Raw genomic sequence first — 16,365 nt, forward strand, 5'->3', positions numbered from 1 at the left:
AACGTCTGCGTTGCCTGTAACGGCCAGTGTGGTGCTCCGTGTGTCCGTATGGGCCCGTTTTGTTTGTTGACGTTAACGGTTGTGTATTGCAAACCCAGCTAGCAGTGAACTTACTGTCAGAGAGTTTAGCGTCTGAATGATTTTTTATTAATTAATAATTCCTCGAGCACAGAGCAATCTGTAACTTAGTTATGGGGATAATTTGGTTCCAGAGGTTATTTCCTGGAGTTAAGTTTGTATTTTATAAGTTTTGTATTTGCTAATTTTATGAAGACATGTCATGTAAAGAAGTTACAGTATTTGGTTTTCATTGTCAGTCTGTCCGCCATTAGATGTAAATGTTTATTTTATTTAATATCACAATATTGATATATGTGTATATATATATATATATTATAGCATATTCGGGAGAGGAACAATTTATGGATAAAATAACCAGGCTGGAATGTCTGTTTTTGTGTAAGTCAGTGAATTAAATAGTTGAGAAATCAAGAAACTTTATCACATTGTTGCAAAAACATTTATATAAAAGTGTAATATTTCCATATATCCAAATCAGAAATACTTTATTGATCCCTGAGGGGAGAGTCTTTTGTTCCAGCAGCTCACTGTCACGTCAGTGCACACAGGAAGAGAAGCACTAAGCAAAAAATATAAAACAGGTCAGAAAATAAATTAAGTACCAGGTGGGTATAAGTATATATAAAATAAGTGTGAAGTACCAGGTGGGTTTACCGGTTGATGATAATAATAATACGGTATAAGGTAATAGTGCATGAACTGTCAAGTTAAGTGCAGCTTATTAAGATTATAATGAGACGGAGGATATTGCACAGCAGTAATTGAAGTATGAATAAATATATTAAACTGAAAACAGAGTATATTGCACAGGAGTATTAACACAGAATATTGCACAAATATGTCAAGCATTGCAGAGATGTTAATGATCAATGTCCAGTTTAGTGACTTCGGGTCATACAGACTGACACTTAGAGGGAGGAGTTAAAGAGTCTGATGGCCACAGGCAGGAATGACTTCCTGTGGCGCTCATGTTCTTTGGTTTGCAACCTTGACAATCATCACCAAGTACTTGCAGAAATATTAAAAGGATGAGGACAGAGGTGCTGACCGCTGATGAGATCCTGTTGCATGTCATCTCATTATCATGACATTTTAAACAGTCGTCTCACTCATTAAATACGTGTCCTTTGCTCTGTGATTTAGCACTTCTGCTCGTTTTCCCTGAAGCTTATTAAGCCTGATGTTATGTGTAATAAAAATGTAATATTTCTTTTGATATTGGCGGAGGTGCTTTTTATTTAAGTTGGGGCACCTCCTCTATAAAACTTTACTTGATTGTTTTACGGTATATCATGGGACAAGGGGTTACAGTAGAACTTGAATAGTCAGTTTTCTCTGGTAACTTAAGCTGTTAACTTGGGTGTGAGTACAATGTTGTTATTACTGATGGAAATTATGGACAAAACTACAAAAATAAGACAAAAGTTGTAATAAACCTGAATTATTATAGAATTATGTAAAGCAAAGAAAACACTGATCATCGTTATCTGCACCAAAACACAGAAACCTTAAAGTGACAGTTCACCCCAGAATCAATAATACAGATTTCTCCTCTCACCTGTAGAGCTGTTTATCCATCTAGGTTGTTTTGGTGCGAATTGCAGAGTTTTGGAGATATCGGCTGTAGAGATGTCTGCATTTTTTTTTTTAATATAATGGGACTGTATGGCGTTTATTTTAAATGTATTTTTTTGGCGCTTTGAGCAGCACGAGGCGATTTCCATTTAGTCCCATTATATTTGAGAGAAGGCAGACATCTCTACAGCCGATATCTCCAAAACTCGGCAACTCACACCAAAACAATCTAGATCGGTAAATACACTACAGGTAAGAGGAAATATATGCATTTCTGATTTAGGGGTCATTGTCAGTCAGTCAGGAAGTTTCCTGGAGTTCAATATCATATCATACTTGTTGTCAGGTTGTGTTTTGTTGTTATTGCGTGCTGACGGTGGTATCTGTATTCTTCCACAGATGTCCACATGCACAGGAAGAAGCATGAGCACGACACGTACGTCTTGGTGAGTGTTTCTGCGGGATGTATCTGTTTTGATGGCAGCTTTATCAATTAGATGGGTTTCAGGGATGATGACTATCTTTTATCTCAAGATTGTTTATCTCCTCACCTCTCTGGTACACGTAGTGCACGCACACAAATTCATACCTAACAAATTCTGAGACCGTACAGCTCGCAGCAGTTATAGTTTGTCCATGATTGCTGTTGATGCGCAAAACAAATATTAAGGAAGATGTACCTTGTTTGTTCCTGTTGAGATCTGAGTCGTTGACATGAGCACGCCACAGGATTGTGGAAAGACTAGTCGTTAATTCAAGCATTCGATTTACTCCCAACATTAGTACTAATACCTTGCACGCAATGTAGGTGTGGTTCTCCTTCAACGTCTGTAACGTTTGGTAACCACTTTCAAAAGAAAACTCTCACTTTATTACTTTATCTTATACTATATTCTCTCTTTACTTTATGTGCCGTGGTAAAGCAGGAAATCCTTTTAACAAACACATTGATCCTCATTAAGATGCTAGTTTTCCTTTTTGGTTTGTGTATATCTCATATATGAACATGGAGGGGGAGACATCACATATCGACCATTCTGTGGAAGATCTCCACTGAGACTGTAAAAGAGATTTGAATCCAGCTGATGAGACTACTCTGTGTTTACAGTGACTTTCGTTTCTTAGTCTGTATTCATGTCTGTAAAGACTGTCTGGGCTGGTATGTATTAAACTTCTAAGAACAGGTTTTTAGAATGGTCTTACAAAAATTAGGACTTTTTGGACTAGTAGGAGATTTGTATAAAGAAGCTAAAAGTAAATCTTTTCTTAAAGTCTTAGTGTGACACCGGATAATAAATAGTTTGTTGACAAAAGTTAATATCTTGTCTGAGAAATATAAAAGAAATCTTTAGGGACTTGGGTGGTTCCATAGAAAATTAGGGAAATGACAAAAGTAAAATTTCTGCAGTTTTGGGGATTTAAAGAGATGGATTACTCTGGAATGCCTATAATTTAAACAGTGAGGGACATTATTAACAGCCATCAAATGCTGCAAAGTTTTGAGTTAATTTGTACAGCTTAACAAAAATCAGTTTCTTATTTAAAGAGACTGTGTGGTTTTCGAATCCCTCAAGAAAATAATCATCTTCTGCAGATAGATTGTTGTGTATGTTTTTTCCCCTGCCGTCTTCCTGAACCTAAAATTCCTCTTTCAGTCAGGATTTTGCAGAAAGTTGTTCTGTAGGATCCAGTTCAGCTGAAGTCAGTGTTATACACTGACACACCACTTGGTGGCAGTGTAGGTCACACTTTGCCTCCTACGCTGCTTCACTATCACAGACTTGATGAACCTGATTGTTCTTAAATTAATCAAAATGTCATTCCTGAAAGCTATACAGAATTATTTTAGCCGGCATTTTATTTCGCTGCACGATCTTTCTTCATCAGTGGAAGTGTCATTATCTGTTCTCACGTTAAAAGTTAGTTCGTTTTGATAATTATTATTCATGTTTTTTAATTTGTAGGGCACCATTCATCCATTCAGGAAGACGCACAGATCCGTCTTTGGAAAACTTGTGCAAGAATTCAGACTTGTTGCCTCAGACAGACGGGTAAGTGTGTGTGTGTGTGTGTGTGTGTGTGTGTGTGTGTGCTGAAATGCATAGTAAAAACTACATTTCACACGTTAATTCCCCCCTTCTGGAATCAGATGTAATATTTGTGTCATCTCTGGTATTGTTTGGCTTCATTTTTTTTTTGATCATCAACCCTCTAAATCCGCCTGGTCATCATCATCATCCAAACCTCGTCTTGGTTTTCACTCAGTAGTTAGCGTCTGGAGAATCCTCATTTTATAATCCCATTGTGCTGTAAGCTGGTTAGAGTCTGTGTCTCATACACAGAGTCTAACCCAAACACGTCCAGTAATCCTGTTTTCCTAGCAGGTCACCATGTTCCAGTGGATGAATCCCTCGGAGTAAAATACCATCGGCCACGAGCTGAAAGCTGGTCCACTTTGTCTGGCAGGTTGACCTGTCATTACAGGCAGCTTCCACCTGTAGTCTCTGTATTTGTATATTTAGTGTTTTATTTTCTGCACTGATCCTAGGTGCTTTAATGTGTCATTTGTGCCATTTTTCACATGTTGCGTGAAAGTCTTCTCATTTTTTATTGCTGCTTATTATCTTGAGATGGAACTTGAGAAGCCCTCCACCCTTCTAGGAAGAATAACATACAGTGACTCTTTAGTGCAATTCTCCACCCAAATTCATACTTTATTGAGTATCAGACATCAGCTGTGATGGATTCATGTCAGTTACTGTAAATTACAATAATAATAATAATTGCTGTGTTAAAATGTAACAAAACCTGCAGCATATGCCACCTCTCTAAGTTCCAGCATAAATCAGCTAAGCAGCTATCGGATTATTTGTTTTGTGCAAGAATGATTAATTATTATAATTATTGAAACTAAATCTTATTTTGAAATTAGAGAGGTTATTTATGATTTGACAGCATTTTGGGTCAAAGGGGGGCCAACCACTCAACATGGACTCATTTAATGGAGAAAGCTCAAGTCAGTAAGTCAGTGAATTTGTTTTTCCTGTGCAAATGCAGCGCACAAAACTCAGATTTTTGGGGTGAATTCCTAAATCTTATAAGGTCTCTTATAAATCTTGGCCGGGGCACTTGCATAGAGAATTTTAATCTAGTTGAATAAGTTCTGGTCCAGTGAAAATAAGGCTTTCACAGCATTGTCTTTTTTTAATGTTAGTTGTAAATCCTGTACAAGTTCTGAGCACTTCTAAGCAGTCAAACAAAGACTAGGCCTGTCACGATAACTACTTTTGTTGGACGATATATTGTCCCAGCAATAATTGCGATAAACAATATTATTGTCATTTTAATGGAATTTGCATGGCACTCCATCGCATTCATTTGCATAAAGCATAGGGGTTGTGTTGGTTGCAGCAAGGGAGGGATAGAGAAATCTTTTGCCAAATAATTACAAACTCACTACAGGGACATTGTATATTTGAAGTAATAAAAGTTTTTTATAAAATCTACAAAGGGAGGGAGAAGATCAAACAAACTATTTACGTAATTATTGTGACCGGCCATCAATAAAAGCAGCATATCATACTGATTTAGTCTGCACTTGCCTTGTTTGGCTGTCTTCTGCCCTCTGTTTGGGCACCAAACTCCCCCAAATCATCCTTAAAATCACCTGAAGCGGGCCCTTTTTGCCTTTCTGAGCATGCTGACCTCTCTCTGCATTTGGTAGGTGGTGGGTCAGCATCTCTCACACTTTCACAGCTGTACTTTATGATGATTTAAATGCCAGGAAAGGTACCTCTGTTACTGCAGGCTGTGATCTGCCTGATAAACATAAATTAAATATTCCACCAGTCACTCGGTGACTACACTAAACTCACTGCTATAAAAACGGGGAACAACAAAAGAGTCTGTCCTAATTTCCCACTCAAAAAACATGTTTAGTTCAAATGCTTACATGGAAAAAAAAGTAGTAGTGCACTGTGCATCACAACAAAACAGGGACAGATGTAGAGTCTAAGCTAAAAATGCTGCTGAACAACACTGGGATGTAAAAATTACAGAGAAAACACTGGAGATATGATAATGAACGTGAAAGGATCTCAGACATGATTGTTTTGTGTGTGTGTGTGTCAGCTTTATTGTACTTTAATCCACTTTGACCACACACTGGCAGGGGGTCCTGCTTCCCCATAGAGCCTTGGATTGGATTACACGGTGTCGTACACGGCTTAGGGGCCAAACATAGTTCAAACCGGCGAAAGTTGAGACGTGCTTCCTCAGCGCCCTTGTCTCATGTCTCCCGTTACCTTTTGTGTTGTGAAATAAAACAAAGTCTTGTCAACATCCGACTTCAGGTACAGTTTGACCGATGCAGGGGTTTTTTCAGGCTGATACGGCAGCATATTTTTTTAAACCAGAGTCGCTGATAGATGATATTTTGGGCTGAAATCTGTTTTCTTTAAATCTAAACATTTTTATGCCAAAAATATTAGATGTGGTAAGTGTTTTCTCTTCGATTGAAAGGCCTCTGAAACAGCATTTAAACCATTATGAGACACCAAGGGTTTCAGTATGCCTTAAATCTGTATGCGACATTCACTGCCACTAAATGTCTCACTAGAGCACCAGCATACAGACCAAAACAAACGGACACTATGGCCCACCAGACTCCATTGAGGAAAAACAGTAATTTTACTTCGCAGATCGTCATAAAACAAACTTCATTCAAACTGGACAGAAACAAAGTAAAACTCGCCAAACCGTCTGTGTTAGTCTTCCCACTGTTCCAACAATCACCAACTCAGGTTTGGTCGAAACAAATCCTTAATTCACAGATGAGGTGAGAAAAGAAACAGCCGTTATAGCAGTTTCACAGGAAGGAACTCACGTTACTAACTACTCACTAACATGCACGCGCGGCCGGACCGGCTGCATAAACAAAGCACAGAGAAGATGACAACACAGGCAGAAAGGGTGGGACGTCATTCTCTACTCAGGACGCCATTACTCCACTACATATTTATATAGCAAATAGTTGTTTTCTGCTATATTACTGTTCAGAATCTCGTATACAGAACCTTTTAAACAAAGTGCTTGTTGAATTGTTGAGCTTTGGAAACACCCTCCCCGCACACCTTTCCGACGTCAGGATTCGGAAGGCTGCGTCCGACTTTCCGAAACTGATAATCTGACAAGCACGCGCACTGATTGGTCAGGAGTGTGTGTGTGTGTGTGAAGGGTTTTCTCTCTTCTTCACACAACTGCTTCTGTCACTTTTCATGTGAACAACCGAGTGCAACACCGTGAATACCATGAGGAGAAACTGTGTGTGAGCTGTTTCCATATTTGTATGATGGCACACATTGTATAACCTAGTTCGTTTTAAGCATACTGAACCCTCAAAACATCCACTGAAAGCAGACTAATGAAATTATTTTATGATTACCATGTTTAAATGCAAAGTGACCCCCTTGCCTACTAATTAATAGAGGAAACTTTGGTATAGATTAGATTAGACCATAACATAATCACTAAAATGAATAAAATAAAGTGCCAAATCAGCCGTCCTCATCCTCTGGGTTGGCCAGGAAGGACAATTAGGCACTACATATTTTATAAAAGAATTTACACATCAGCAGGGTCGTAATGCGCTCCTGTGCTTCTGACCTCTTCTGTAAAACTGTGAAGCCAGATTTGCCCAAATTGTTACTCCTTTAAGAATAAATTCAGTACAAACAAATTAACTGCGAGTGTCAGCAGACTCTCTCCATTCTTCCTTATCTTTTATCAATGATAAAGCTGCGCAGAGATCATCTGCGTACCCGAAATACAGTATACTGCAAGTCACACGTCATGAAGCTTAAAGCGGAAACGAGCTGCTGAGGCTGCCATGTTTTTCAGATGAATTGACAGGAAAAACAATTTTTCAGAGTAGCACTGAGAATTATAACGGACTTTATTCACCACGTCCGTTGTACAGTACATTTTTATAGTGCTGGGCATTGGTGCTTGAGCTCATCAGCCACTGTTGCTGTAACAAAATGTCCCGATAAAACTGGAACAGGGACATCTGGCCGTCAGCAGAGGAAAGACATGACTGGAAGACAGGAGAGTGAGAGGACCAGGCGTCATCTCATTTCTGCTGTAGCAACCGAGTTGGAAAACTCCACTGTCCGTGTTAACGGGCCGCCGCTGCCGATTCATTATGTAAGTAGGTTTATTTTGAGAGGAGAACACGGCCGCCCTGGAGACACAGAGCCCTGAGTAGACAAAGAGCAAAGAGGATGTTTTTTGTGTTTTCACTGCCACCAGAATCGAGCCCTGTGCAGGTGGCAATGGCGGCGTGCTGCAGGTTTGAGTTTGGTCAAAAAATACCCCTGCACACACTCTCTCAGCCTGTTATAATGAAACTGACTTCTTCTTGCTCTCCCTCTCTTCTTCAGAGGCTAACATGAGTCACGCCTCTGCTCAACATTATGACACACATTTGTCCGGCGCGGCCCGATGATGCGGCAGCATGGCACGGCGCTCAACAATGATGTAATCATGCCTGGCTTCAGCAAGGGGCTCCTTATTTAATACAGTACCTGGTGACTGAGCTGCTGTATGGGCGCTGCAGCTCTGTCACTCCAATGTCACATGTAACCTCATTACGTTGGCATGCCGTTACGCCGCCAGGCGACGCTGCTGACGGACAGACGGGGGCAGCAGAGCGTCAGGATTTAACAACCGTGCACTCTCCTCTAGGCTCTGCGTGCATGTGTACGTGGAGGGGGGTTGGGAGTGTTTTGGGCCAAGTGCTGTCTCTCTGTTTGCACACACAGACACATGCACGCATGCATGCACACACGCACGCATGCACGCACGCACGCACACACACACACACACACACACACACACACACTGTGGGTCTCCCATGCCTGTCGCTGGCTAGTGCTGTCACCATACGCCCCAGTGCTGTCATAACACAGCACACCACAGTAATTGTAGATTTCACAGCACTTGGCGCTCCCCACCACGGCATATGACTCCAACACGAAGTGACAGGCCAGGACACGCACACACGCTCACACACTCACATATACATACACAGCAATCCCTTGTTCCATTTCTTGTTTCACTTCCCTCTGACACACACAAACGCTCTCTCTCTTTGCTCAGAGGGCGAGTTTAGATTCAAGGTTTTATTTTTTTTTTTTCTTCATTGAAAATTCTGCTGAATTTACATCCAGGCAGATGGAGTAAGAGCAGTGTTGAATGGGCTCAGATGCAGATTGTGTGGCGCAAAATGAACTGGCCTTTGTTATACAACAAGACTGTCCTCACCATTAAAACAACAGCATTGGTCAGTTGTCCAAACGCTTAAAACATTATATGTTTACGTTTTCTTGAGAAGTGACTTGTGGTGATTGTGTGAGTAACTGTCTCTCAGAAGCAAAAGAAGGAAGTAATGTGACCTTGATGTACCGCCACACAAAACCTCGTAGGAAGGCGTTTGTGCTCGACTTCAACACCAGAGACCGCAGTTCACGTCCTGTCTCTTACCTACAGTCAGTGTCGGTCTCAATCGTCTCCTTACCTTAACCAAGTAGTTTTAGTTGCCTAAAGCTAATCGAACCTTTACTTGCGTAACAACATCACGTTGACATTATGTCCAAACAAAATTCCTTTTCTCTAAATGGGCACTTTGCATCCAACAGACTTCCACTTATAAATATACACCCGCCTTCCTTAGACAGCCGTGGTAGCTTTAATCAGAAAATAGCACAAAACTCACACAATTAAACAAAAAACGACAAAAGATAAAAAGGCTATGACCACATTGGTACCCTGCAACATGCATAAATACATAAATCAAATAGTTTGGTACTTATTACACAGCAATATAAATACCACAGCAGCTGCAGCCCACAAACACACACACACATTAAAGCCAAAATGGAGCCTGCACATTCTTAGCTCACTGTACTGTATAGTGCACTTATGAGCTTGTAGATTGAGCACTCAACTGTTGTAATTATGACAGGGATTTTCAAAGCGGAAAGGTCATGCACACCTAAATAAGTCATAGTTAGATTATCCAGCATGAGCATTTTAGCCAGAACCAGCATACATCTGTTGGTCGGATGTGTTCACTAAATCAGTGATTAATTAAGCTAGATGCTATCTTTTTTTTTTTACCTATGTAAGAGTTATATGGGTCATTTTGGAAGGCATTCACAAACTATTCATGTCATTTAAGTAAGAGGACTTGTTTATTTGTATTTGTATAATCCAGGTATGTACTGAAATGTAAAACATCTCCAGTCTTTCTTAAAAAGTGTTTCATCTCAGTCGGACTAGATAATTAAATATGTAACTATTCTCATGTTTGCCCTAGAGAGCAATGGAAGGATTTTAAGATGGCTCCTTCTTTGCCCTCTTTAGCCTTTTTAATTAAGTTGGTTTTTCAGGTCCTGAAAAACATTTTAAAATAAATTGATAGACCATATAAACCACTGTAATGTTTTATCATAAACAATTCATGATGTGGGTTTTTTTTCTGCATGTACACTCAGAACACAATTAGTAATAAACTGAAGTCCCTTAATAGTTAATTTTGAGGATTTTAGAGTTGTTGTTGTTATAGAAACATTCCTTCCATTTTGGTACATTTATTTCTCTATTCTGGTATTTAGAATGGTAAGATCTAAAATAAATAATTGGTCTAAAACCTGCAGATATTACTGATGAGCAGAGCTGCTCTTCCTCAGCACTAAGCCTGTTTTCTGCTCGCACATCCTCTGAAAGTGACCTTCCCCTGAGCTGGTATTTCTGTGATGACCTGATTCAGACTGTAGTGAACATGTTAGGCCACACGGGCAGGCCTCGCTCAGTCAGAGAATTCACCCGAATCCCTGCATTAGCGGGTCGACCGGAGGGCAGGAAACTCACTCTCCATCCAGCAGCCAAAACCCAGCAGCTTCCAGTCGGTTTGTAGATTTGGATTTAGATTAGACAGCGGCTGGTCACCTGCCAGAGTCTGCTACAGGACGCTGACTGACAGCCGGGGAAACCCTGTTCAGGAGAAGTCCTCCTCAGCCTGTGAAAACAGTTGTATAATATCTTCTGTGGCTCTGGAGGAGCTTTGTGTCTCCACGGTTGTCTATGTTTGGGCTTGTGGACAAATTTAACTGAATTGAACTGCATTGCGAAAATCTGATGTGGGTTCTTTAAAGGCTATAAAGGTCTAAAATTACTGAATTTAAAGTGTTAATAAAGTAGAAATGCTTGTCTTTTTTTCTTTGTAGCTGCATGTAGGTGTGAAGTTCTTCTTGGGAAGTTTTCAGTTCAGCTTTTGGTGATTACCTTGTTTTAGTTTTTTTAAATCCAATAACGATAAATCAACCAGTAGGTTTTTTTGATGAGGATTCAGCTGTACTTAGCGGGCGTTTATTTTAGTGTAAAGTGAAACTCCTCTGTGATCTCAGGTGGATATATGTCATGGTTACACTGTTTCTAAATTACCTCAAACATTGACATTTTTTTACTGACATATTTTATTATTTAAAGGCCGATATATACACCAACACTGATATATCTCTGATAATCTAAAATTGGCTGATAATATCGACTGGTAATGAACTTTTTTCCCCTCAAAATTCTTAAAACCAACCATTAGAAATGTATTCAGCTGTCAGGTAATGAGTAACGTTTTCTGTTTTCAAAAGAAAACGTTATGTTGAAAAAATTATATTCCCATCACCCAATGTGCATAATGAGTGACCACTGTTGGGCCTTGACCCAAAGGTTGAGCCACTCTGCTCCTTTTGTTACTGTTCTTTAACAGTTATTTTGTTTGTTTGTTGTCGTTTTCAGTCGTGGAGGATCCTACTGTTCGGGGCTCTCAACCTGCTGTGTACCGGCTGTCTGCTGATGTGGTGCAGCTCCACCAACAGCATGGGTGACTGAGCACACACAAACACACTCATACACACACACACACATAAAACACACACAGTGACAGAGGGAGATGCAGATAGACACATGCAAACTGACACACACACACACACACACAGAGATATACGCGGAGTGACAGAAACACACACACACAAGCAGAAAAAAAAAACACACTTTGAGACTCGGACAGAGACATTAACAGGCGGAGATACCTGTCTACACACAGTAAACACAGATTGGCAGTTACACACATGCACACCCAAAGTGCAAACGTGTGTGCATGTGTGCTGCAGCTTTACGCACACATTGTGAACAAGTCTTTTGGAAGTGTGTTAGCAGTGTCGCCTCACCAGAGGGGTTCAGACTGATCCTGCTACTACTGCTGCTGGTGTATGCGTGTGTGTGTATCTATCTATATATATATATATATATATATATATATATATATATATATATATGTGTGTGTGTATGTGTTTGGAGGCGGGGGGGTCACCTCAGTCAAAATATGGCACTTTAAAGGGCATGTTGAAGAAACAGAGTCCTTCACAGTGTCTGTTTTTACCCTCTGGTGCTACAACACAGAGAACGCATCTTGATCATCGCATCATATTGACAAGAAGCACGTTTTTCGTTTAGTTGTTTCTCTCCCCAAGTACAGCCACAGCAGAGCCGAGCCGTGTCCACCATCAGGAGAATAGCATTTGAAAGAAGGTCTTATAAGGCATATTTACAGTTTCTAACAACTCTGGTCTTATTTTCGTAGTTTTGTCCGTTATTTCTATCAGTAATAATAATCTCGCCATGTTCATAGTGGAGATCTGTGAAAAAGAAGTCTGAAGGGTCAGAAACACGAGCAGTCAGACGATCAGACACGTGAGAAACAAACTGACAGGTTAGACAAACTTCTTTGGAAGAGAAAATGAAGGTTAACTGTAAAAATATTACCCAAACTGTCTGTTGTAAACACCCATCACAGTTAACAGACCCACTTCCTGCTTCAACTTTGACCTACTGTACTTAACAGTAGTTGTGTGCACACAGGTTTCCTGTGCACTGAGGGGTTATTACTGACATTTCAGGTGTGCTCACTTTCAGTGCGACCTCCAAATAAAGAGGTTTAGATAATCTGGATAAACTGTTTGTGTTTTGTTTTTTTACAACCCGTCAGACTTCTTTTTAGTGATTTCACAGTATTCACAGATCTCAGATATTAACTTGGTGAGTGCAATGTTATTATTACTGATGATGACTATGATAACGCTGTACTATGAAGATGGCCAAAAATATGAAAATAAGTTGTAATAAACCGATTATCTGTGGCACACTGAAACGCTAATCTATTAGAAAGATCTTATTGATCACTTCAGAAGGTCTTTCCCCTGTTTCCCGTTTACAGAACAAATGTGAAGTCAAGTAATATGGCAGATTTAAAATGTTCACTCGGTCTCGTTCACTGCCCCCCAATTCACTGTCACCTGCAGTTGATTACTTTGATTATTATGATGATGAGTAGTCGGCTAATTTTATTATCCTGGTGGAGAGTTTTAATGTCCTGTGATGTGTCCACATACTGTCGCAGCAAATTCTGTTCTGCTCTGGGAACATTAAGCACAGAGAGTTTGGGGCTTTAAAGATTTAGAAAATATGCATGAAATATTGGTTGTCAGTAGCTTCCATAAATATCAGTGTTGGTCTTAACTGTGAGAGTGTGTTTGTGTTATACAGTGGGCTGGGTTAGCAGAGCTGCAGCACTTAAAACCATTTCTCTGCCTCAGCTGAGCTGTCCGCTGGCTTCGCTCAGGACGATGTGACGAGCTTATATTTAGGACACTAAAAGACACACATACACTCAGACACGCGCATCCAAACACGGACAAATTCCAACTTACATACAGGGAGCAGTGCTTGCAGGTATGCAAGGCCAAGGGAGTAGTGTGCAGATTGCTCTGCGGGGAACGGACAAATGAATGAAATCAATACATTTTGTAGGCCTGATCAGATACGTGGTGTATTTTAGAGTCAGTAGTTAAATCAGTTGAGTCAGGTGTGACTTGTGGTGTGTTAAGGACTAAACAGAAGTCAGTTTAGCATGTCTGGGTGTATCATCAGTTAATTTGACCGTAAACAGGCACATATTTCAGTGAGAGTCTCGCATACAGATGTGCAGTGAGACAGCTGTGCAGTGAGTGTTTATGGTCAGCGAGGCTTGTGCCTGCCACCAACATTAAATCCTTTCAGGGATTCCATCACTCAGGAAAATGCTGCCATGAAAAGAACAACATGCAACCTTATCCCTGCCCTCCCTGCTCACCCGCTCTGCCTGCACATACTCACACACACACACACACACACATACAGCGGTGGCGTCGGGTGTCGTGCAGACAGGAAGCGGAGGACAGAAGTATCGAACAAACGGGGAAGGCGACACCGCCGTCGATACTCGGCCCTGATGAGAACAACTGGAGCAGACAGCGGCCCCGTCTCAATACTGTCAGTCAGATTCCTCCTCATGTACAACGTCTCCTCCGCTCGCAGGGTCAGCAAACCCAGCATTCACACAGATTGGAAGTAGCCAAGTTCATCTGCTTGAGTATTTCCATTTTGGAGACTTTGTGCTTTTCCTTCACTATATTTATCTTACTGAGTTACTTTACAGATTCAGGTTTTATGAAGCTGAGATAATGAAGAATGATGTTTTGCTGAGTGTTACTAGGACCACCTACATTAAAATTCTGTTTACACTTTAACAAATTAAATATTAAACACACTGAAAGGGACCTTTTTTTTTATTAAGTGTGTTTACTTTTGATATGCAGGTGCACTTTCCTGGTAATATTTGTTTACGTTACATAAAGATACACTCCCCAATATAATTCTGGTGTCTGATAGTGCCCTCATATCCCCAGCAGCAATGTGATTATATACGGTTCAGGTATTTAATTTGTTGGGCTAACCAAACAGGGACAATCCATTAACTATTTCTCACGTGAGTTTCCAGAAAATGTACTATATCACAAAGTATATTACTATAGTGATATCAAATTACAAATGCCTCGATAAAGGATTTTATCCATGTTGCCCACCTCTGATATCCAATAAAAGATGGATATTGAAAGAACTGATATAAAGAAAGTGGAATAAGCAAAATAATTGGGGCTCACTCGTCACTTATTTTAAAAAATAAAGGCCAAACGCGTCTTAACAAGCTCCTAACCGAACCCGACATCAAGGATCCTAATGATTTTGGTGACTTCCTGACCTTTGCATTAGGACAAAATGTCAACTTTGAGCACAGGATATTATTTAATCTCTCACCCATCACTGGATTGTCATGAAATATCCTGATCACACTGTTGTGCTCCAGACGATAAAGGTTTCAGTTAAATGACCCCATGACCTTTCCTCTTGCGCTATCCTCATAAAAACACAACACATTTTTAGCTCCACCGCTGGTGAGGCTCTGTGAGTAGCTAAATCATCAGTGTGTTGTTTGTTCTGTTCCACGTTTTTGTTTGTGGCATGTAACGAGTGTTTAAATCTCTAGGGTGCTAGCAAAGCTTCACTTTATGAACCTGACAGGAGGAAGAAATCTAAATAAACTGAATGGAATTAGAAGCAAGCAGAGGAAGTCGACATAAATGCTAAACAATGTTGAATTAAAACTGAAGCACAAAAGACAAAAGGGTAGTGGCCATATTTAGTTTGTGCTCAGTGTTACTGTTGTTATCATGAGATTGGCTGAAGTCCGGTCTGCTCTGCTGGCATATAAACAGACTGAACTGAGGTTCACTCTCATTATTCTCATTCACTCTCAGCCGTCAGCCCCACACATTGACTGTCTGAACACAGTCTGTGTGTTTCCATCACTATGTGTGGTTATATGTCTTAGTGTGTGTGTGTGTGTGTGTGTGTGTGTGTGTGTGTGTGTGTGTGTGTGTGTCAGGGGGAATGAGATCTCTTCATCTCCTTAGCGGTTTATGAACGACCCCGATGACACTTCAGTGTTTGTCTTCCACCTCGTTAGACTGAGGCCACACACACACACACACACTTAAATATGTTGTGCGTGCATGTTTACATTCATATACCTCACAGAAGTTTTCTTCACAAGTTCACACCTACAGACACGAGTGTCGTTTTGCACATGTACCCAAATGGACAGCATTTTTTTAATCAACCTTTAAACATTGTCCTTTGTACATTTTCTTAAGGTGCAGTTGTTGATTTTGTAGTAATTTTATGTCTGCACTTTTACAGTCGACACTCTCCGGGCTTAAGAGGGGAGACGCTGTGTGTAATTTACATTTTATTTTTATTTTCCAGCAAGCTAACTAATAGCAGGGAGGTCAAAGGTCAGAGACTTATGCTGCATCCTGTTTATTTCCTTCAACTCTGCCTTCCACTTCTGATCTTCTGATCTGACACTGCAGCCATGGCGGTACCGTCAAATCATGTCTTCATTATACGGCGTGCTCGTAGGTCATATTATCATTTCTGTACCGTGGCCTATTATACTATATATAACTAATATGCCTGCTAAATTATGTCATGATCCTGTTTAGGCCAAAAATCTGAATAATTGCAATATATTTTTACCTTAAAATAATTTTGCGATCAGTTAATTCCCAAGTCTTTGCTTCATATCCAGTATTTGATGCAGCTTCGGGTTTTTTCCAGTGCATGTCGGTCAGTTGGAACTGTTTGTGCATTTGGAAAATGTGTACATCCATCGCCTCCAGTGCATTTCTGCCTTTAGTTTAAATGAAGCATAAC

General features: G+C 40.3%; 1 protein-coding gene across 1 annotated transcript in view; it reads left to right on the forward strand.

Annotated features, from left to right (window-relative positions):
* Nucleotides 1-16,365, forward strand: part of slc30a6 (solute carrier family 30 member 6) — a 63,591-nt gene that overhangs the window by 393 nt on the left and 46,833 nt on the right. The window contains exons 2-4 of the mRNA XM_044213964.1: nt 2,056-2,102; nt 3,621-3,707; nt 11,512-11,596. Of these exons, the coding sequence (XP_044069899.1) occupies nt 2,056-2,102; nt 3,621-3,707; nt 11,512-11,596 (219 nt within the window). The remainder of the gene's footprint in view (nt 1-2,055; nt 2,103-3,620; nt 3,708-11,511; nt 11,597-16,365) is intronic.

The sequence above is a fragment of the Siniperca chuatsi genome, linkage group LG11 (assembly GCF_020085105.1).
Source record: "Siniperca chuatsi isolate FFG_IHB_CAS linkage group LG11, ASM2008510v1, whole genome shotgun sequence".
NCBI classification, from domain to species: domain Eukaryota; kingdom Metazoa; phylum Chordata; class Actinopteri; order Centrarchiformes; family Sinipercidae; genus Siniperca; species Siniperca chuatsi.